General features: G+C 31.6%; 2 protein-coding genes across 4 annotated transcripts; one reads left to right on the top strand and one right to left on the bottom strand.

The window, feature by feature from the left end:
- Positions 1–611: 611 nt before the first annotated feature.
- LOC143191644 (solute carrier family 35 member F2) lies at positions 612–11860 on the top strand. 2 transcript variants are annotated; one of them, XM_076396945.1, is made up of 8 exons: positions 612–772; positions 837–1140; positions 5774–5927; positions 5984–6140; positions 7757–7961; positions 8015–8166; positions 8330–8412; positions 10341–10480. In XM_076396945.1, the coding sequence occupies exons 1-7, from the start codon at positions 702–704 to the stop codon at positions 8400–8402; spliced, it is 1116 nt and encodes a 371-aa protein (XP_076253060.1). In that variant the 5' UTR covers positions 612–701; the 3' UTR covers positions 8403–8412; positions 10341–10480. The 2 variants fall into 2 exon arrangements, with proteins under 2 accessions (XP_076253060.1, XP_076253059.1); XM_076396944.1 differs by lacking the exon at positions 8330–8412 and having other exon boundaries at positions 10341–11860.
- A 1729-nt stretch (positions 11861–13589) lies between these two features.
- Ctr9 (RNA polymerase-associated protein Ctr9) lies at positions 13590–22705 on the bottom strand. Of its 2 annotated transcripts, XM_076396942.1 has the most exons (21): positions 22499–22705; positions 22329–22427; positions 21983–22222; positions 21711–21933; positions 21188–21657; positions 20826–21136; positions 20548–20766; positions 20214–20385; positions 19963–20155; positions 19764–19900; positions 19444–19706; positions 17389–17596; positions 17193–17329; positions 17009–17133; positions 16764–16949; positions 15983–16133; positions 15796–15921; positions 14172–14363; positions 14080–14109; positions 13989–14018; positions 13590–13926 (listed from the first exon to the last, which is right to left on the bottom strand). In XM_076396942.1, exons 1-21 carry the CDS (start codon positions 22538–22540, stop codon positions 13737–13739), a joined length of 3744 nt encoding a protein of 1247 aa, XP_076253057.1. In that variant the 5' UTR covers positions 22541–22705; the 3' UTR covers positions 13590–13736. The 2 variants fall into 2 exon arrangements, with proteins under 2 accessions (XP_076253057.1, XP_076253058.1); XM_076396943.1 differs by lacking the exon at positions 14080–14109.
- Positions 22706–22707: the final 2 nt, after the last annotated feature.

The following is a 22707-nucleotide window of genomic DNA, read 5'->3' as shown; positions in this document are numbered from 1 at the left end:
ATTATTTTTAATATAACAGAAACATAAAAGTTTTAGACAAACTGATGACGATTGTTTTGTTCTGAAATTATTTTCATGTCTTTTTTTACATATTTTAAAGTCTCCTTTTACCAGCTATAGGTTTATCTGGACTGGACCTACTATTTAACGTGGACTCCGAACCACGGTCCTCGTCGTTAAGCCTACCGACCGGCGAGTGACCAACTCAGAAATCATCCCAGAAGACATCCGGTCTTACCCAGCCTGGTTACTGGCGTGACGAGAATCATTTTCCTTGTCGGATTTTGCACTCTTGCCTATGAACAATCACGAATATTAAACAATCACAAACATAAATTTACGATCATGCCCAAGCAGGATTCGAACCCGCGGCTATCGCAACAGTAGGAGGACCATCCTGTTGCCTTTACCAATGCGTCAGCAAGCCGGCAAGCTTAAATTATCGATAGAATAAATAATTCAACCACGATGAAGCGGACTTTATTATTTTAGAGGCATAGGGAAAAAGCTCCGGTCGTCACCGACAGATGGCGCGACCGACACTCGCCCAGTTCAAAATACAAATAGAGAACGCTTGCGCGCTGGATTTGAATTTACATGGGGTTGTGAGCGGCGAGTCTCGCACTGCCCCACCCGTTTGTTTTGCGTTAGGGGCAAGGCAAACAAACAAGAAATCCCTCTTTAATGAGTACTACAAAAATATGGGAGATACCACTGATAGTGTTGACTTTTGTGATAAAATAGGAAACAATCTGTCTGAATTAGGAAAATGGTAATTAGCCGGTCAAAAACACGACGTCGTGACGTGAGGTGTGTTTTTTTTTTCTCTCTTGTAGGAAAGTGTGGCAGAACATAATTTTAGGACAGTTTCTTTCTCTGATACTGTGTGCGAACAACACGCTGGCTCATTACATCAACTCGGGATCCAGTGATGTGTTACCCACCGGACAATCCTTTCCGCATTACATGTTCCTTTGTGCTATCTACACGAGCTGGTTAGCTTTCAGGAGAGGTGAACGAGGTCTAATCTCGATCATAAGGTCGAGAGGATGGAGGTATCTGCTTCTGTGTGTTATCGATGTCGAGGCTAATACGTTGATGAGCACAGCACATCAATTTACAACGTTAACGAGCATACAGGTATGAATATTTTATTGGTAATCCACTCTACCCTTCTTGTCACGTGTATTTAAATATGTATGTGTATAAACCACAGATGCAATGAGTCATAATCCTTAAAATGAAAAAAAAAATTTGATATATATCCCAACCCTTTGTATAAATAACTAAGTCATTAAAAAATATTAGAATAACAAGAACAAAACACTTCAAAGAACTTGATTTAAGATTGAAACAACTTGTTAACTCTTAACGCCATTGTATACACTAATGATTCATAAATTTATAATGATAAATGATTAATTGAATGTTCTTTTACAACACAACTTATCAACAACAAATAAAAGACCCTTTTGCAGCAAAATAAGAAAAATTAGGTCTAGATTGGTTTTTCTAACTTGTAGACAAAATTATATGTTTAAAATTAAATAAACATTATTGTCCAAAAAAACTGATGTAATAATCTAAATAATAAAATACATAATTTGTTATTTATTAATAATTTAAATTAAGAGAAATTATTTACAAATACTTTTACCACCTATTACATGGCATAATTGTAACCGTGCCAAGAGTAACACGAAGATGTAAAAAAGCGTTGATATATATATCCCAACTCTTTATATAAAAAACTAGTTTAATAACAAATATTAGAATAACAAGAACAAAACACTTCAAAAACTTGATGTAACTTTAAATAAACTTGTTCACTCTTAACATCATTATATACACTAATGATTCATTAATTGATAATGATAAATGATTAATTGAATGTTCTTTTACAATTCAACTTATGAACAACAAATAAAAGACCCTTTTGCAGAAAAATAAAAAAAAATTAGGTCTAGGTTGGTTTTTCTAGCTTGTAGACAAAAATATATATTTAAAATTAAATAAACATTATTGTCTAAAAAAACTGATGTAATAATCTAAATAATAAAATACATAATACATAATTTGTTATTTATTAATAATTTAAATTAAGAGAAATTATTTACAAATACTTTTACCACCTATTACATGGCATAATTGTAATCGTGCCAAGAGTAACACGAAGATGTAAAAAAACGTTGATATATATATCCCAACTCTTTATATAAAAAACTAGTTTAATAACAAATATTAGAATAACAAGAACAAAACACTTCGAAAACTTGATGTAACTTTAAATAAACTTGTTCACTCTTAACATCATTATATACACTAATGATTCATTAATTGATAATGATAAATGATTAATTGAATGTTCTTTTACAATTCAACTTATGAACAACAAATAAAAGACCCTTTTGCAGAAAAATAAAAAAAAATTAGGTCTAGGTTGGTTTTTCTAGCTTGTAGACAAAAATATATGTTTAAAATTAAATAAACATTATTGTCTAAAAAAACTGATGTAATAATCTAAATAATAAAATACATAATACATAATTTGTTATTTATTAATAATTTAAATTAAGAGAAATTATTTACAAAAACTTTTACCACCTATCACATGCTATAATTGTAACCGTGCCAAGAGTAACACGAAGATGTAAAAAAACGTTGATATATATGCCAATTCTTTATACAAAAAACTAGTTTAATAATAAATATTAGAGTAACCAGAACAAAACACTTCAAAGAACTTGATGTAACTTTAAATAAACTTTTTAACTCTTAACGCCATTGTATACACTAATGATTCATTAATTGATAATGATAAATGATTAATTGAATGTTCTTTTACAATTCAACTTATGAACAACAAATAAAATACCCTTTTGCAGCAAAATAAAAAAATAATTTTGGTCTAGGTTGGTTTTTCTAGCTTGTAGACAAAAATATATGTTTAAAATTAAATAAACTTTATTGTCCAAACAATAAAAAACTGATGTAATAATCTAAATAATAAAAAACATAATGCATAATTTGTTATTTATAAATAATTTAAATTAAAAGAAATTATTTACAAAAACATTTACCACCTATTACATGCTATAATATAACTATAACTATAATTTTTATTACCTTTAGAAGTTCAACAATATGCCCAATGGGCAACAAATATTTGTTATGATACGATATCACATATACAATATCAATATACAAAAGTCAATATACAAAAGTCACGAGTTCGAATCCTGCTGAGGCATGGTCCGTAAATTTATATTTGTGATTTTCCTAGACAAGAGTGCAAAATCTGACAAGAGAATGATCCCAATCACGCCTGTAACCAGGCTGGATAAGACCGGATGTCTTCTGGGATGATTTCTGAGTTGGTCACTCGCCAGTCGGTAGGCTTAAGGCCGAGGACCGTGGTTCGGAGACCACGTTAAACTGTAGGTCCACTCCCGATAAACACCTAGTTGGTAAAAGGAGCCTTTGAGGAGACAGAAAAAAAAAGTATACGGTTCTTCCAATTTAGGCAGTCTTTATGCACATCAAGATATTTCTGGCGCCTGAAGTAGTTCTGATTTACATTCACATTCACTGGTGGGCATTTGTCTGTTTCATTTATTTTGCTGATTGGCTTTGATACGACAACTTTTGTATTCTCTTAAGGTATGTATGGGGTCTCCTTGATGATATCGCTGGGTTCTCGTGCATATAACAATATACAGGAGAGGCAAAAAGAGGTTCACTCTATTCAACATCTCGTTTTACAGTAAACTGACTATCCGCAAAATAATATTTCAGTAGCTGAAACTGCTAATGAATGAGAACCTTTTGTAGTTTAACTTACAATCTTACATATCATAATTATGGACAAAACTCTTAAATAATATATCCAATATATCCAAGAATGCAGTTGGGAAATACCTTTTACCTTTTATGTCTGTGGTTATTTGGTTTCTCAGTCTAAGAATTTGTTCTATAGTTACGGCTTATCATGAAATCCGAATCCAAGTTCCGGAATAGTTTTAATATTTTCAATTATTATATGAAGCCTCAAGCTAATAAACTTCTAGGGCTTTTTTGATTTTTGTTCCAGGATTTAATATCATTGTGATTTCAACCAATCATTGTTGCAATCAATTTTCTGTTAGTTCTAGCGACACTTTTCCAGTTATTTGACCATATCCAGCCGCTTTTTACACTTTATTTCCTTTAATTATTATTTATATACTTCATTGATAGTTATTTTTTATTCAATATTTATTGATCCTGACTTATCACGACTATATTATGTTAATGACTATTAAAAAAAACTCAATACCGTTTTTAAACCTTCTTTATAACGAAGAGTACATCCTTCAAAATAATATTTATTCCAAAAATTAGTCGTCATTAGAAATAAAAACGTTTTTTCAACGTTATAAAACTAATAACATTCCACGATCTTGAAAATACTCATGTATGTCTATGATTTTTATTTCCACTTTTAGGTGGATGAAACTAAAGTATAATATATTTTTTAGATGCATTTATAATTTTGTTGGCAACTTGCATGATATTCCGATATTTTTAAATTGCCAAAACTTAATCAAGATTCCATATATGTGTATACAATTTTATTCTAAAGATATATATGTAAAAATAATAACAAATAATTAAATAAATAAATATAATATTACAGAGATAACTAAATAATCTTATAGGTAATTTTAAAAAATTTAATTAATGAAAAAAGTTTAGTTCAGCAAAAAAAGAAAACACACTTCAAATAGATAACAGGTCAATTGAAAAGTCCCCGGCCTATCATAGTAAAACACATTTTTTTGGCAAAATTAGTTTTTTTTATTCAACATAATTCCCTTCAAGGGTAATGCACTGATTATAGAGACCCTCCAATTTTTCGATACCATTTTTGTAGTACGATTTGTCCTTTTCTTCAAAATGGTCCTCAGTTTCGGAGATCACCTCTTCATTGGATGAAAATTTCTTTCCAGCGAGCATTCTTTTGGGTTCAGCGTGTGCAGTCCACTCGGATGACCGTCGATTATCGATCATCTTCAAACAGGGCTCCGAATCATTAACTTGTCGTTGTTTTTGGTCAAAAGTGAGCTCGCGCGGCACCCACTTTGCACAAAGCTTTCTCTTACCCAAATATTCGTGAATGATATGATATACACGTTCAGTTGATATCTTTAGAGTCACTGCAATTTCATTCAATTTTAATTTACGGTCATTTAATATCAAAATCATTTTGTCGATTTTTTAAATCTTTTCGTCGGTAACAACCTCTTTTGGGCATCCACTGCATTCACCGTCTTCGATGCTCATTTGACCACGTCTAAACTTAGCATACCAATCCTTGATGGTTGATTTTCCTGGGGCAGTGGCCAGAAACTCGGCATCAAGCCAAGTTTTTGCTTCAACTGTATTTCTCCCTTTCAAAAGCAATATTTTATCAACACTCGAAATTCCTTTTTATCCATTTTTTTCTCACAATAACAAAAGTTGCTTCACTCAAAATGCTATAATTCACAAACTAATGATTCGACAGCTATCAAATTTATACACGCATCTTTTGAGGATTAGGGCTAACTAAAAAAACATATGGATTTAATACTGGTAGCGCCATCTATATGTCAGGGCAGGGACTGTTCAATTAACCTATTAGATATTTCTTAAAATTAATTTATGTTCAATTGCAAAAAAAAATACTTTAAAATAATAAGATATTTTGCCAATTATTTTAGTGTATCTATACTAATTTTTTTATATATTTTAGCTGCTCGGATGTGTCGCAATTCCAGTAGCTCTAGCACTAAGCTGTTTAATACTTGGTGTTAGATATCGTATGGTGCATATAATGGCTGTATCAGTTTGCTTAATAGGAGTAGGATGCCTGGTATGGGCTAATATTGAAGACACCAAAATCGATGGTAAGCATGTTTTCTAGAAACAATTTTATTTAATAACATGCAAAAATGTTTTCAAGGAAAAAATCAACTAGTTGGAGACATGTTGTGCCTAGGTGGTGCGGTACTATTCGCCATTGTGACCGTTTTGCAAGAATTATCTGTCAAAAATACTGACATAATTGAATATTTAGGACTCTTAGGTCTGTTTGGGAGTATTGTGAGTGGCGTTCAAATGTAAGTATCAAGGAATTTATATGGGGCAACATGAAATATATACACTTTGTAAAAACTCTAGTTTATGACTCCTTAAAATGTATAAAATGTTAACATAAAATTTGAAAAATTAAAAACAAAGCTTCGTTGCTAATTTTCAGATGAAGATATTATTTGTGGCTGTTTATTTCTTGTATTAATGGTGCCGACTGTGTTCAGATCTTCTTACTTTGACTAAAGATTAGCATCACTGTAGATGTAAATGAGTACCAAGTAGATGGGTTTAAACAATCTCCTGAAATCACTAAATCATTAATAAATTAGACTGGCTGGCATATTTCAATTGGTTTCAAACTTATTGTCATCAATTGAAGCGTATTTTCCTATCTAAATACCTATGGGAAATATTCTGGTCTTCTGTCTTAACATTTTCAATTAGCTGGGGGTTCTTCCTCCATTCATCTGCTTGTGGCCTCTTAAACATATGATTTTAACGGACTCATAGCACTCAACTCATATATATACCAAGTTTGACTTAAGAGCTAGAAAACCAGTTAAAATCTGGGTAGCAAACCACATGTTGAACGCTATCTAATTTTTTTTCTAACATGCAAATAAAATGACTTCTGAATCATAATTCAACACCTTGGAAAATAACCTGATATTAAGCTGTGATGCATCAAAGATGCGTCGGAGTCTAATCTAGAGTTCCAAAATGGTGCTATATTAATGTACAATATATTTTTATTTACAATACTACTACAAACAAAACACAAAACCATATATAGTCTGTTCAAAGTTATTTTGTACGTACCTCATTTAAATTTTTTACGTTAAAACGTCGCAATATTGCTGCATCAACTCTGAGTTTTAGTTCAGTTGAGCTTTGATACACAACAAAATTCTAATCTAAATATAATAATTGAACAAAAATGTTATCAAATATAGTTTATTTTAACATTATAGTACATCTAAAAACTACAGTTAATTATACAGCCACAATAGTTTATAGGTTAGACTTATAACCTCTTATCACTACTGCTTTCAAGAATTTTGCATACGTCTGACAACCGAATGACTTTGACAGGCTCATTCGTTTACGTGTTCGAACTAAACAGACAGCACTGTCTCTTTTAACGAGAATAAAATGAGAAGGAAAATATTGTCTGATTCTGAAACGAATTTACAAATTGCGGCAGGCAATACATTAAACATCTTGATGACGTATGTACAAAAAAACTTTGAATAGACTATATATTACATATAAGTCTATGTATTCATAAATTCGACACATTATTTTTAAGATCGCAGATAGTAACTGAAAGTACACGACTGAAACAGTCGATAGTAAAAAGTAGTAAAACTAGTCGGACCGAAAATAGCGACTTAAACAGTCGATAGTAAAAAGTAGTCAATTACTAAATAGTTGATAGTCATTTTCAGTCGATAGTTCCCAACGCTCATTATTATTTTCAATCAAAAAAGATATAGATAGTAAGACCACATAATTTTATTATTGTTTATTATTATTTTATTAATTTATATATTTTATTATTTTATTATTTGATACTTACTGATTAGTTACCAAAATAATTTTCATGTTGCCCTCATATTAATAATTAAATATTATATTTTAGGTTACTGTTAGAGAAACAAACACTCATTTCATCTACTTGGAAAAATTCAAGTGCTTTACTCTCATCCTTTTCAGCGTGCCAGTTTATATTTTGTACATTTTCTAGTTTATTCCTATTAAACATGGGCACTACTGCTTTACATCTGTCCCTTTTATCGGGAAATTTCTACACTCTCATTATAGGAATACTATTATTCAACTACAAGGTACTATACCTGATGATTATTCCAATACCAGGTACTAAACTGTGTTCTTTCAGTTTCACGCATTATATTTTCTTTCATATACACTATCAATGACCGGTGTCTATATTTATTCGATAAAACAAACTTCGACAAGACCCATGGGAAATATCTTAGTAAACCAAGTTAGAACCCATCATCATTCCCATCAGCACCAACTCAACAACAGGTAACGTATTATTGTATAGCTTGCATATAATAAAATCTAAAATTCTGTACAATGAAAACCTTTTCTGATTTCTACTACGTCCCAGAGAAGCTATTTTCATTCCATGGATTTCTCAAGAGCTTGCCACCTCACAAAACAAAACTGTTATATCGTATTTTTTTAGTTTCTCTTTAGCTGTTGTTAATGTAACAGCACTAAAATCAAACAACATGAATCATCTTTACTTACGTCCTTAAATGACTTAAGGTAACTAATATTCATTTTTAATAACAAAATAACCGATATTGCTTTTGTGAATCAATAGGATGGTCCATCTGTGGGTTTATTTTTGAACTTGAAATTACAGGGTTTAATAATGAACACAAAGTATTTGCAACGAATTTTGGTCTGCAAAAATCAAAATCAATTCTTTTAGAAAACAACAAACAAAAGCATATCGACCATTATAAAAAAGACGATGATTTAATATAAATAAAAAAAATAGAGAAAAGATAAATAGGTGTAGTTCGTTCTTAACAAAATGTTCCAACGAAAAAGAACATTAACCATTTACCACCTACCTGAGATAGTGGTTATTTGTTGTTAATTATGGAAGAATGAAATGAAATAGTATCAAAATTAAAATGACAATAGTCAAAAGTGAACATATTTAATCCAATTTTTTCTCAAGCTCTCGAAAAAGTGTAGCATTAGGTTTAAAGAACAAGATTAAAATGATTCTCCCATTCAAAATGGCCAATATTCAAACATTTTAGAGTCATTTATAACTGGCCGGTACTTCAGAGTCCAACAAGAGGATGTCTATGCTGACTTGAGGAAAATACAAGCAGGTGTGCCACAAACAAGTGTATTGGGAACAGTCCTTTATCTGCTATACTCTCAGAACTTGCCTAAATTCAATGAAAATGTTGTTGCTACACTTGTAAATGATGTAAATGAACACTAAATCAACCGAAAAGTTACAAACAGTTATTGCCTAAATACAATGCTGGACAGAAAAATGGCGCATTAAAATGAATAAAAATAATCGGTGCATATTGCAAGTGCAAGCACCAGCAAGTATATCCTGGCATGACCCTTGATATTAGACTTAGGTGGAAGCCAAATGTTAAGAAAAAATGTGAAAAACTCAAGCTGAAATAGGAAAAAGGTACTGGTTATTGGGCAGATATTCAGCCCTATCAGTATATAAGCTTTTTCTTTACCAAGAAGTATTAAAACCAGTGTGGGCTTTTGGGGTTCATCTCTTGGGTTGTACCAGCCAAAGCAATAGAAATATCATAGGAAGACTCCAACACGAGGCACTGCGAGGTATTGTTGATTCTCCATGGTACATTCATAATGACAATCTGTATAAGGGTGTGAAGGTAGAAATTGTCGATAACGTTATCAAGGACTGTGACCAAACACATGCACAGAGGCTCCACAGCACATCAATGTTAAGATTTTTCAGCTTCTAGATAATGATGGCTTAGTCTTAAGATTAATGAGAGTAAAACAATTTGATCTAGTTCAATGAAGTTGTTAGTAAAACTCAGTATAAATGTTAACACCAAAGTATCTATCGTTGAATAAGTACCTTGTAACTTTAAAACCGTTGTTAATTAAGATAAAAGCATATACTGTTAATTTACTAGATTGGTTTAATAAATCATAAAAAGGATGTAGTCCAGAACTTAACTTAGCAATTATTTTTTACTACGATAATAATTAAAACGTTAATTTGTCGAAATTTTAATGCAAGTTAAAGTTAATCGCTGTAAAAGTTAACCCTCCAATATTTCTGTTGCCTTAAGACTGTATAAATCAAACAAACCATATATTTTTATTACCTTTAAAATTAAGCATCAAAAACAACAATTGACGGATTAACCACTAAATATCCACCTTTGGTAAATGTGGCTAATACTAAACAATATATATTTAAACTAATTTTGATTCCAATGAAAGCAATATCCAAAAGAAACTAACTGATGGCCCACCCTATATGATTGTTATGAATATATGCCAGAGTATTGATGTAAATAATATTTAATTGTGCTACTAACATTACTTTCGATAACAAAACCAAAAATAATTCTAAAAAATACCATGGAATAAATCTTCATTTATCAAAAATGTCAAAAATATCAATTATATTAATAACCTCTCAATCTGTTTTGACATATTTTCAGAACCACCGAATGTCAATTACAAGAACACATTATAGTCGACAGTCCGGAGAGGATGAACGAAATACTGTCGGCATTTGGGACACTGAACAGCAACGATACGTTTCCCCTGAGTCACAGCACCAACACTACCTTTACATCATTCTACGGTAGTCACGACATATTAAACAATCAAACGACTTCAGCTTAGGTTGTGTTGAATTCCAAAGACTGTTTCAAAAGATAGCATCGCTCACTTAATGTTAAGAAAAACTGCATGAACATTTACTATTTGTTTATTTCAAAACCTGAAATGAGTTTTTTTCGTTGATAAACCACGTTTTTATACACCCTGTATGATATAAATTACATAATATAAACTGTACTGAATTTCTAAATTGTCCTTTATGATTGTATTATTCATTAGGCGTAATTTTAAAATACTTTACTTATTGATACTAAAATATATTTCTTGGTTTCGTTGACGTTCATTAACAATGTAAGAAATACAATATTTAATTCGACATAATAGGCCACCTTTGATCCGAAAACCCGCATGATGAATTAAGGGACCCATATAAACCTAAACACTAGTTAGATAAGAATCATCATTCTTTAAGCTAATTAAACTCACGCTACCATCATCCGTTTCATTTATTGTGAGATTTGACAGAAAAGGTGGAGGAATAAAAATTAGTGCCAAATTTACTTAAATTTATAAAACACTCAGTACAAATCTGGCACTAATGATACCATTGAATAACAAATATAATCACAGTTATCATTTATTTGTGCCTAAATCACCAACTTTCAAAATTAAATTCTCTGTAATAAAGTAAAATCTCCGCAAAAAAAGTATATTCTCTGTAATAACTAACATATATCAGTCATGCATTTTCAACAATTGAACTGAAACACACTATAACGTCATACTTTCATTAAATGTAGATAATAATATTTTAAAATGCCTACACTATCTAAAATAACACTAATTATTTTTTATCAGATACTACCACTCACTTTTAATTAAATAACAATAATATTCATCTTTAAGATCCGAGCACTTTTTGGTGAACTAAGAGATAATCTAGTCAAATTTTCACTTTTTAGTGAGATTTTTAAAATAGGTTAAAACTATAATTTTGTAAGTTATTTACTTGTAATTGTATTTATATTTGATATTAATTTTATAAGATTGTTGGTATAAGAGAACAATAATGCTGTAAAATTGCTCAGTTTACATGATAGGAATAGGTTCATATTTAGTTAAATTGACAACTAAAGAGTCAACATCATTTAATTATTTGAAAAACTCAATTTAAGATGATCAGTTGACCTATTAAAGATTATCAATTTTTACGTGTCTTTTGTATATGATGTTGGCCCTTTGAATGTGTTTATTTTGACGAACTAATTGAATGTAAACCTTGTAACTGAATAGAATAATCTCATATTTTATGTATTTATACATATATACGCAACGAACTTATTTTTTACTTGTTTCTATTTTCAACAAACAATAAAATGTCTTATTACTATTTATTGTATTTTATAAATACTTCTCAATAAAATTAAATACCAAAATGAATAGTATTTATTTAACACCGACAGTAAACAGTCACTTATGCTTTATGCTTCTATTGTTCAACCACTGTCCTTTGGTTTCAAACATGTTGATCAAGATATTATATCGATTTCCTACAGTTCAAAAATAAACCAACAGGTAGCCCATCATATATAACTAAGTTACATAAGCTTTTTGTAGAAAAGAAATGTAATTAGGCCTTGACTCTGGAGCTATAGTCGCATAAAATCTCACATTTGTTTCTCACAGCACACTCAGCACCACAAATGCTCTGATGCTACACTACCAGTCCTCTCTTTCCTCTTGGATTAATTATTTTATAATTCTCCCTCTTTCTATACCTTATGTATGTAAAAAACGTATGCTTTCTGTAATTACTGTTATTTTCGACAACAAAGCCAAAAATAATCAAAAATTGTCCATCGAACGAATAAAAAATATAGAAAAAATCAAATATATTAATATCCTCTCAATTTTGCTGACATATTTTCAGAACCACCGAATGTCAATTACAAAAACAGTTATAATCGACAGTTCGGAGGGTAAACGAAATAATGTTGGGATTTGGGAGACTGAATAGCAACTACACCCGAGTCACAGCACCAACACTGCCTTTACATCGTTTTACGGTACTCAAGATATACGACCCAAAAATTTTAGCTTAGACTGTATTGAATTCCAAAGGATAGTATCATTTAACATTAAGAAAAACTGCATAAACATTTCAAAAGCAAATCAACAGACAGTGCAACCCCATAGGTCCAAATTGGCTTTATAATTGTATTATAGATCAACCTCTTTGATTTTAGATCAAGTTGAGAGTATCTTCCGACTAACCAGTATAGTTGTTTTATTTTGGTTCTAATGTGTTTTGCTTTTTGTATAACGTGATGCAAATATAATTAATATACATAAACTTTTTATAAAAAGGAAGTGTAATTAGGCCTTCACTCTCAAGCTATGCTTTCATAACATCATGTAATCAGTAATCATATTCCTCAGAACACACTCTGCACTACAAATGCTCTTATACTACAATGCCAGTCTTAATTATATCACCATTCTCCATGCACCTTCCATTATTATAGATATATAGATAATATTCTCTCCATTTACTGCTTTTCTACAATTCCCGTTCTCTCTATACCTCATATTAAAAGCAAGTGGTCATGTATATTTGAAGAACTGAAGTAAATTAAAATCATAAGATTAGTTGGATTCATTTTAAGTAGCTAACCTGTGACTATAATATGGGCAAGGTGGTAAAATGCTAATTCTGTTTTCTAATACTGAATTTGGATAGAAGTTATAACATTTCTGCAGGTACTTGGAAAATATAAAGAATAATTTTATTGTTGAAGCTGATTTACTGTAAAAGTGTAAGGATCTCCTACATACCCATCCTGTAAAAATGTTTTTCTTTAAGTCTTAACTCACTCTATTGTAGAGATAAACCTAAGAAAAACGAATATTCTGCAAATAAACTGAAAGATTGAAAGCCTTTACTAAGTATTTAGCAATGTTTCTGTTGTGTTAGCTGAAAATCCTCATTTTTTAGTGTAAACAATGATCTTTGGTTGAATTTGCTAAAATGCAACACAAAAGAAATTGTATAATGAAGGACCGCTTTTGAGTATCACTTTCTCAACTCCAATATTATAAGCTCCAAGAAAATAATAAAACCATAATCATGTTTGATGATATATTTAATATGAAAATTAAACACATTATTAACTTTAAGTTTCCAGAAAATAAATCTATATATATGCACATAACTCAACTAAACCGTGTAAAATAGAATGAGATAACTAATAATTTTCTGGGCAGAAGTTGACTTAGTCACTGCCAGAACCCGACCTGGACCTGGACCTCGATTTGGACTTCGACTTCGACCTTGACCTGGACCTCGATTTTGACTTCGACTTCGATCTGGAGCGCGACCGAGATCTGGATCTCGACTTGGACCGTGAGCGCGAACGAGACCTGGATGGGGATCTCGACCTTGAACCTGATTTAGACCTGGACCTATATTCAGAAAAAAAAGCGGTTAGTTATCATAGAAGAGAAAAAATTAAAGGGTCCATTACCTTGATCTTGATTTCGATTTAGACCTAGACCTATAATAAAACAAAAACAGTTAGTTAACATAAGTGAGAAAAAAATTAATGGATCAATTACCTTGATCTTGATTTCGATTTAGACCTGGACCTATAATGAGAAAAACAATTATAGTTATCACAGAGGAGAAAAAAAATGAATGGATCCAATACCTTGATCTTGATTTCGACTTAGAGTGTGACCTAGATCTCGACTTGGAGCGCGAATGGGACCTGGATCTGGATCGGGACCTTGACTTGGAACGGGAACGTGACTTGGACCTCGACTTTGATCTAGAACGCGATCGTGATTTGGACGGCGACTTAGATCTGGACCCGGACTTGGATCTTGATCTTGACCTTGACCTATAGATGGTTTCAATTATGGTACAGTGAAATCAAAGAAATTATTTGGTTAGTTTACTGTGGATCCTTGATTAATTCATTGGATGTACGCGCAGTTTCTTTTTATTCACACATTAAAAAACTCGAGCAGCTAAGCACTTTTAAAAACACAAGAACGAAGTTTGAGACCGTAACATTATTCCGACAATTTTTTCGAGATCATTTTAAATTTCAAAATGTTTTAAAATGTGTTTATAGTTTGAATACATTTTTTTCAGAGAACCTTTATTTCCACTGAAAGTTATAATACAATTTTTGGACTTACAAACTTTTATACACAATAGTATAATAATAGTCCAAGTGTCGTTGAGGTTAGAATTTAAATTCAAATCAAAGCATTTATCAAAAAAAAATTGGAATAAAACTGGTCCTGCATCCAGGTATTTCAATTATCAGAGTGAACCATTTGGTAGACTAGAAACCGGTGCATACATTTTGATTTTTTTTTGGTTTACTACATAGTAGGCAACTTTTTAAAATACTACAGCAGGACAATTTGTTCTAGCCACGCTCTGAAAAGTTGAGAAAATGATTCTTGAAACTAATCTATCACCTGAAGCAATAAAGTGATAGATAACATAAAAACTGTATTAGAAAAATTTGTTCGGTATGGCTTTCATGGTGTCGTTGGTGTTATCAACAAGAGTTCACAGATTCACAAACTATCACATGAAGTTTCAACCAGAAAAATGCATTATTCAACGCAGGTAAGTCTTTATTCACTTACAGTCCAAAAAGACGATCTGCAAATTCCTATACAGTAAATAAGACAATAATTGCCATTACACAATGTTGATTTTACATTAAATAATTGCAATATACCACAGATTATCATCGTCCGCACCATCAAAAAAATCATATTGGACATCTAAGTTCTCTCCACTACATATTTTGAAAATTGTGGATAAGTTACAAGACATAATTTAGACTATACTTCTATTTTTAGATGATGAACTATTATGATAATAAATATATTATAATTTACTATTTAAATAAACAAATTATAAATTAATAAGATCTATCATATATCAATATATTCTATCAATATTAATTAAGCACATTTTATCAATAATGCTCTGAACATTCAAATAAAGTATAATAGAATGTAGAAATATTGTCAATTTAAATCGAAATAGAAAAATATCATAAAGAACAATAAAATAAAGCAATAAAAATCGTACAGCTGTAATGAATCAATCGTCAATGTAAGGCAATGTAATCTCTTAATAACCCATATTGTTTCCTGTAATACCTGATACACTGTTTCAACTTGTTGTTAAAACTTACGTAAAATTGTTCCTATTTCTACTAAGTTTCAATTTTCACTCAAAATCGACTTAAAAAATTCGAATGCGGCCAGTAAACGAAACTATATTATCCACTATGTTCTTACCTTGATTTTCCGCTACTGCTCGATCTTGATCGCGAACGAGATTTGGATTTTGATCGGGACCGGGATCTTGATCTAGAGGGCGACTTTGATCTCGAAGCAGACTTGGATCTCGACCTAGACCTAGACCTGCAAACATGATATTTAATTCTTAAATGCTATTAAACAAAAGAAGTAACGGCGGGCATACCTTGATTTTCCGCTTCTGCTGCTTGATCTTGATTTGGAACGCGATCTGCTTCTTGATCTAGAACTACGGTCAGATCCAGACGATATTCTGCGTTTTTTACTTTTCTTGCCAGCGTCGCTTTCGTCACTGCTAGGAATTTTAAGACGTTTTTCTGTAAATAAAATATAGATTAAAACACCAGGAAAGTGTGTAGTTGCAATATCTCAACTGTGTTCCTTTCTTTGACTTTTTAGTTCCAAAGAAAGGATTCAATAATCAATAATCAGGACGTCAAGTTCTTAGAACTCACATATACAGACATATACCTTCGTACTGTCACACCATTATCTGTCTCAAAAATGATCGCCCTAAATCCTTAATTTACTACATGTTAGAATCTAACTGCTCAGAAAATGAAGTTAAACGTGCCTTTCACCAGAATGAATATTCCAGTAGATCAACAATATCATATCATAGCAACAATAGGGAAACAAATAGAAATTAAACCAAATAAACTCCCTAGCACTTCCACAATTTGTTCAGGGAATAATAAATAGCATTGACATGGTATCAAAAAAATAGAACACCAAAGTAATTTTTAAATATTCCCCAAAAGCAACCCGTGTGACTGTAAGAAATCTAGACATAAGAGTCCAAAAAATGATAAAGAATTATGAACATAATAAAGTGGCGAGCAATGTTAGAGCTCTTGCCTGAAGGTGTACTCTACAACAATTACTATACATCAGGCCAGTCTCAGTCAAACTGGAAGAGCCAAATAATTAGTATTTGAAATCATTACCATTATCACTATCATCTTCACTCGTCGATATAGTCGCTTTCGAAACTATCCTCAATTTCTGTTTAGCACTCAGACCCTCATCTTTCTTGGACTTCCTCTTTTCGGGCTTCTTCCGTTCTTTCTTTTTAGGTCGATCATCTCCATCAGAATCACTATCGCCATCCATATCCTTCTTCTTTCTGCCACCTACGGAGATGAAGATATTTTAATACCAGACGTTTATTATAATTACCATGATTGTTTACCTTTACCCTTCTTCCTATCTCCACTTCGTTTACGTTTTCTACCGCGTTCTTTCTTCTCCTTTGGTCTAGATTCTCCATCTTCTACATTTTCGGGACCACTATCAGAACCAGATAAATATACATCCCTAAAACGAATTTTGTCATTAGAATTGAATCCTTTTATAACCAAATGTTTTTAACATACTTCTTGCCTCGTCCTTTAGATTTCTTCTCGCTTGGCATTTCTTGGAATACGAGAGCATTCTTGGTTTTCTCCTTGTATTCTTGACGTTTTTGTAACATTTGTTCTTTTGTAACTCTATGCTCTTCTTCGCGTCTTTTCTAGATGTATAAAGTTATAGTACAACACAGTAATTTATATTAACTGTATTTATATTTACCTGTTCTTCAATTTGGCGCATCTTGAAAGCAGTACGTTCTTCGTCTTGCTTTCTTCGGAGCAGTCTTTCTTCCTCATCAACACGGCGAGCTCGTGCGACATGATATTGCGCCTGTGATAACAAATCTTTACATTGCCTCGCTTCAAGGCCAGCTAGATTAACATCGTATCGCATTTTATCACCAAACTCGGAGAGATATGTAAAATACCTGGAAGTAGACATTAGGTTCAACTTTCAACGACCAATAAGACATTTCATTCAATAACAGAATAGATTCATTGTTTTATTATCAAATGTTTCAAACGTTGGATTAAATGGATATAAAAGAAAATTGGTCATACAGATTAAAAATATCCCAAAAATTAGTCAATTTTAATTAAGAACGCCCACCATATTAGCCATATTTATTTAATCAGAACCTCTGTCTGTTGCTATATCTCTAATAGTCATCAAAACTAATGAAACATATTTCAAGGGTCATCTGATTTTCACTTCAGAGTATGGATGCCAAAAAATATCGATCAATATTATCGATAAACCATAAAAACCTTTTAATAATTTTTAATAAAAAATCAAAATGGGTATTTAATTTTAAAGGAATTTTACGGAGTAAAAATAAAAAATAATTAAAACAGTGTTAATAGGAAAACCATTATATAACATAACTAGCGACCCGCCCCGGCTTCGCACGGATGCAATGCTGATACTAAATTAAATACACTACAGAAAAAATATGAACGTTGTATATAAAAACATAGCGGCCCGCTCCGACTTTGCACGGGCATAAAATATATATGCCTATGTCACTCAATGAAAACATGATTAAAATCGATCCAGTATTTTTGGTTCATTCATTACTGCCCTTGGCCTGCACGCATTAATTTGGAGTAAAACAATTCCTCTTCCCCTATACTTACTATGAAGATTTCCTGCTATCTTTGGAATATCTAAATTCATACAATTTTTATTACATTACACATTTTTAAACGCAAATTTTAAATTTGTAATATCTCCGAAAATATTTGTTTAATTTACATGCTGTAAGGAACTATATTGATCTATATTAATTGCACACTGTATTTAAGGTACTTAATTCGATAAGGATTAATGCCGTATTGCTTAAAATAGCTTCGTAAATAAGCCATTTTCCCACGTAAAAAGTAAACAATAAAAATGGTTAATGTGGGTTATCCCTAAAAGATAAACATATACCATCGCGGACTTTTTTGTAGACCTTTTTATGGTGTACAATACTGCAGTACATTAATTTGATCTAACTCGTAGGGTTAGGCAGCGTTTTTGCTAATTGCTAAATAAGCCTAAAAAAATAGGTTAATTTACGACATCACGTTAGAAACCTCTAAAATTAGCAATGTTGCCTTAGTATATTATGCATGTATTATACATATAAACCTTCCTCTTGAATCACTCTATCTATTGAAAAAAACCGCATCAAAATCCGTTGCGTAGTTTTAAAGATTTAAGCGCACATAGGGATATAGGGATAGAAAAGGCGACTTTGTTTTATACTATGTAGTGATACTCGTTTTTTCTCTAAACTGCTTTTCTGAAATCGTTTAACATGATATCTTATGTTCTACTAAATCTACTTTGAAATTAGGTATTGACCCTCTCTATACATCCCTATATCTATTTTGTCAATTTTTGCTATTTTTAAGAGCTTCAAAAAAGTTAAAAACAGAAAACTAGATCTTTTAAATAGTAATTTTGCTAAGAAATAAAGTTTTAAACTTCCCAGAGGCATAGACAATAACTTTGGTAATTAAAAATCTACCATTTTTATTTCAGATGACTAGATGAGTTGGAAAAATATCAACAAGAATGTGCCATATTTTTAAAACCTTCCACTTTCCACTTCCACAGAACTAGTAAAAATATTGATCATAAATTTGTTTGTTATTTAATTGCCTTTGAAAGACACCTAAAACTTATGCCTCTGAACCGGAATATTCCCAGAAAATGTTTCCAAATTATCATTCAACCCACAAAATCTCATTTCTCTTATCTTACTGGAGTTAGAAATCAATTACTTACTTAAGAGAAAGTCCCAGTTCATGTACAGCTTGTAGCACGGTTTGAAGAGTTGACTTTTCATCTTTTAATATCTGCGTAGCTAATCTCTGCAGCACTAAAGCAATGTTATAAAGCAACACAGTATCTTGGGGCGCGACTCTTCTCGCTTTTAACAGGACCATCTTTGCTTCCTTCAGCTTACCCGCTTTATAGTAAGCTCTTGCCAGATATTGTAATACTTCAACATTATTGTACTTAAAAAATTTTCTAAGACAATTTTCATACTAAAAATCAATAAATCATTAATATAAATGTACGGTAAAATGCCTTCAAAAACATACCATTTGAATAGCTCCAACAAATTGTTTTTGTTCTACATAAATGTGGGCGATATTGAGCCATACATCACAAAAATCAGCAGTTGCTTCCCTTACTTGGGCAAAAATATCGCGAGCTTCATTTACAGCACCTTTATGAGCTGTTAAAAGAAAACATTTTAAACACAAATTCCTTTAAATTATTGCAGAGTAAGTAAATTACCTAAAATGGCTCCTATACCATTGGCAGCCCATATATTCTTGGGATCAATCTTTAAAACCTGTTTGAATAGTGACAAAGCTCTTTCCTGGTGGCGTTTTTCCCTTTCTTTATCTTTGGTTGGTTGGTGTAGAGTTTGTAACCACACATTACCAAGAGCGATTAATGAATATGAATCCTGTGATGTGGCAGGATTCTAAAAGTTTGCAATTATATAATTCACAAGCACTACCAATTGAGATGGGGCTACATACCTTTAATATCCTTTCGTACTTCTTTTGGCCAGGTCCCCACTCAGCTTTTGCCAAATGTAGGTTTCCTAACAATGACCAAGCATCTGGATGTTCAGAATTGATACCCAATGCTTCTTTGAACCAATTTGATGCTTCATAAATGTGACCTTTGTCTCTCGCCATACAACCTAATCTATAAAAAATCATAAATAAGTAGTACAGAATCAACAAAAAAAAGATTGATTATATCAATTTCATGAATAAATCACACAAGTGCAATTAATGCAACTGAATTGACAAATCAAACCAACGAACTTAACTAATGAATATTATCAATTATTAATTAAATTTTTACCTCAAGTAACAGTCAACATAATTAGGATGTTCCTTCAAAATATCCTTATATAACTTCTCAGACTTATCAAACAAACATAAAGCTTCATTCAGTCTAGCTAAATTATAAGTTATTGTTACTGATATTGAATTGTAGTACTGAGGATCATGTTCTGCTTCTGCTTTAGCTCTGACCAAAGCTTCTTCTAATGTTTTTTTTGCATCCTCTAAATTATTAGTTCTGAAAGGAAATATTTTTGATATTAATATTGGATACAGTATACAGCGCCATATCGTTACCTGTAGTGTAAAGCAGCTACATTATTTAAAATTTCAGTGGGTATATCAGCTTGCACGGCTTTCTTCAATATGTTTATAGCTGTGCCGTAGGCATTAAGTGATCCTTGTAAATCAGACTGCTCTAAGATTTGAGCCAATTCAATCCAAGCTTCAATATCATCAGGAAATTGTTCTGTGACCTTTTTGAGATGGTTTTTGGCAATATCTCTTTTAGATTGTGATGATGAATTAGCATATAATGATCCTAATATTTTCATGGTTTCATAATTGCCAGGTTGTGCTTTGAGCACTTTTTCAAAACATTGAGCTGCCTTAAATAAAATTATGACAATATATTTGAATTAATAATATATAAAACTTACATTTTCAGTATCCCCCCTATATATGTACATTTGTCCCAAACCGAAATGTGGCAAAACAAAGGCAATTGGTGCAAACTGAGTAGCCTGATAATAATATTGAAATGCTTGATCATAATCACCCTGAACATGAAATGCTCTAGCTAGCTGATAACAACTTTCTGCTCTCATTGCTTCATTTTCAGTATTATGAAAGGCATGTAAAGCTAAGTGTTGGACTTTGCTGTAGTCTTTCTTAAAGAAAAAATGGTTAGCTAAATGATTTAGAACCATAGGATTTGATGAATCTATAGTATATGCCTTTGATAACATTTGAACACCATTCCTGATAGATTCAGGTTGTTGTAAATTTAATTTTAATATTGCCAGTCCAACTAAAGCACCAACACATTTCGGATCTAGTTGTAGTGCTCGCTCAAATGATAAGCGAGCTTTTTCTTGATTATTTAACTTCATAAAACAATGTCCCATTCCTAAAATACACTTTAAAATATAAAATGTTTATAAATAAATGCTCACCAAATACCAAGTCTAACAGCTGCTGGGCAGTTGGGATTAGTTCTCAAAGCTTTCTTATAAAAAGCTAATGCTCCACGAAAATCCTTCTTATTATATGCTATGCAAGCTTTACCGAGTAATGAAGGGATATTGTTTGGCGACTGATTTAAAACAAAATTAAATTGAGCATCAGCTTGCTCCATTTTGTCACCTTCCAAAAGACAGAAATATGCTCTTCCAAGTAAATGGTTCTAAAAAATCTCACTTATTAATGTTCTTTAAATATACTGAATAACTTGCCTGATCATACATAATGATTTTATCAGCAGTAGTATAAAGAAGAGCCGCTTTAGTAAAAAACTCTCTTTTTTTATCTTTGTTTTTCTCATGGTTAGCTTCTTGTACATAGTATGCTGCAAGCATATCCAAAGCACGCATTTGATCTTTCTCATAGTCACGATATTCTACATTGGCATCAGTCCTAGATGCTTCTAAAATTTTTATAAAATCTCTAATCTTATCCTCTTTATAGTACTCCAACTAAAAATAAATATTCTATAGAGTCTTTGCCCTTTGTGCACTTCACAAAAAATTATCATAAATTATCATAATAAATACTTTTCATTATGAATAATTTTTTACTTACAGCAAGATTAACCCATATTGAAAGTTGAGTATTTTCTTGGCGTAATATACCAAGAACTTCTTCTCCATCCGGAAGCTGATCCGAATGTAATTCAATAACCTAAAATAACAACAAATTAATATTGAAGGATATTAAACGACTACTTCACAATGTAATAACAATTTACTAACCTCGTCCGTATCTCGGAGAGGAATTTCTATTGATGCCGCCATTATAACAGCGCACTAAGTTAATTATTTATTACAGTATAATGACTATTGCTTTCATAGTAAAAACCGTATATTAAAAACAATGTGCACCAAGAAATTACACAGCTTTAAATACAAAATCCTACTAGAAAAAGTAAGCATAATCAGTAAACGGAACCATTTGACATGAA

Source organism: Rhynchophorus ferrugineus, unplaced genomic scaffold, assembly GCF_030347505.1.
Source record: "Rhynchophorus ferrugineus isolate W39M unplaced genomic scaffold, kcgeb_rfMv2 rfM2, whole genome shotgun sequence".
NCBI classification, from domain to species: domain Eukaryota; kingdom Metazoa; phylum Arthropoda; class Insecta; order Coleoptera; family Curculionidae; genus Rhynchophorus; species Rhynchophorus ferrugineus.
Note: the sequence above shows the minus strand (reverse complement) of the source record. Positions and strands in the feature narration are given on the sequence as shown.

What these genes read in the sequence shown, in the direction of transcription:
- LOC143191644 (XM_076396944.1), top strand. Translation starts at nt 702, where the DNA reads ATGGGAGATACCACTGATAGTGTTGACTTTTGTGATAAAATAGGAAAC. An exon ending in TACTATTATTCAACTACAAG is followed by an intron (nt 7,962 to 8,014) that starts GTACTATACCTG and finishes GTGTTCTTTCAG; the next exon opens with TTTCACGCATTATATTTTCT. An exon ending in CAGCACCAACTCAACAACAG is followed by an intron (nt 8,167 to 10,340) that starts GTAACGTATTAT and finishes ACATATTTTCAG; the next exon opens with AACCACCGAATGTCAATTAC.
- Ctr9 (XM_076396942.1), bottom strand. Translation starts at nt 22,540, where the DNA reads ATGGCGGCATCAATAGAAATTCCTCTCCGAGATACGGACGAG. An exon ending in TGGTATAGGAGCCATTTTAG is followed by an intron (nt 19,901 to 19,962) that starts GTAATTTACTTA and finishes TTCTTTTAACAG; the next exon opens with CTCATAAAGGTGCTGTAAAT. An exon ending in AAATCGAAATCAAGATCAAG is followed by an intron (nt 14,019 to 14,079) that starts GTAATTGATCCA and finishes GTTTTATTATAG; the next exon opens with GTCTAGGTCTAAATCGAAAT.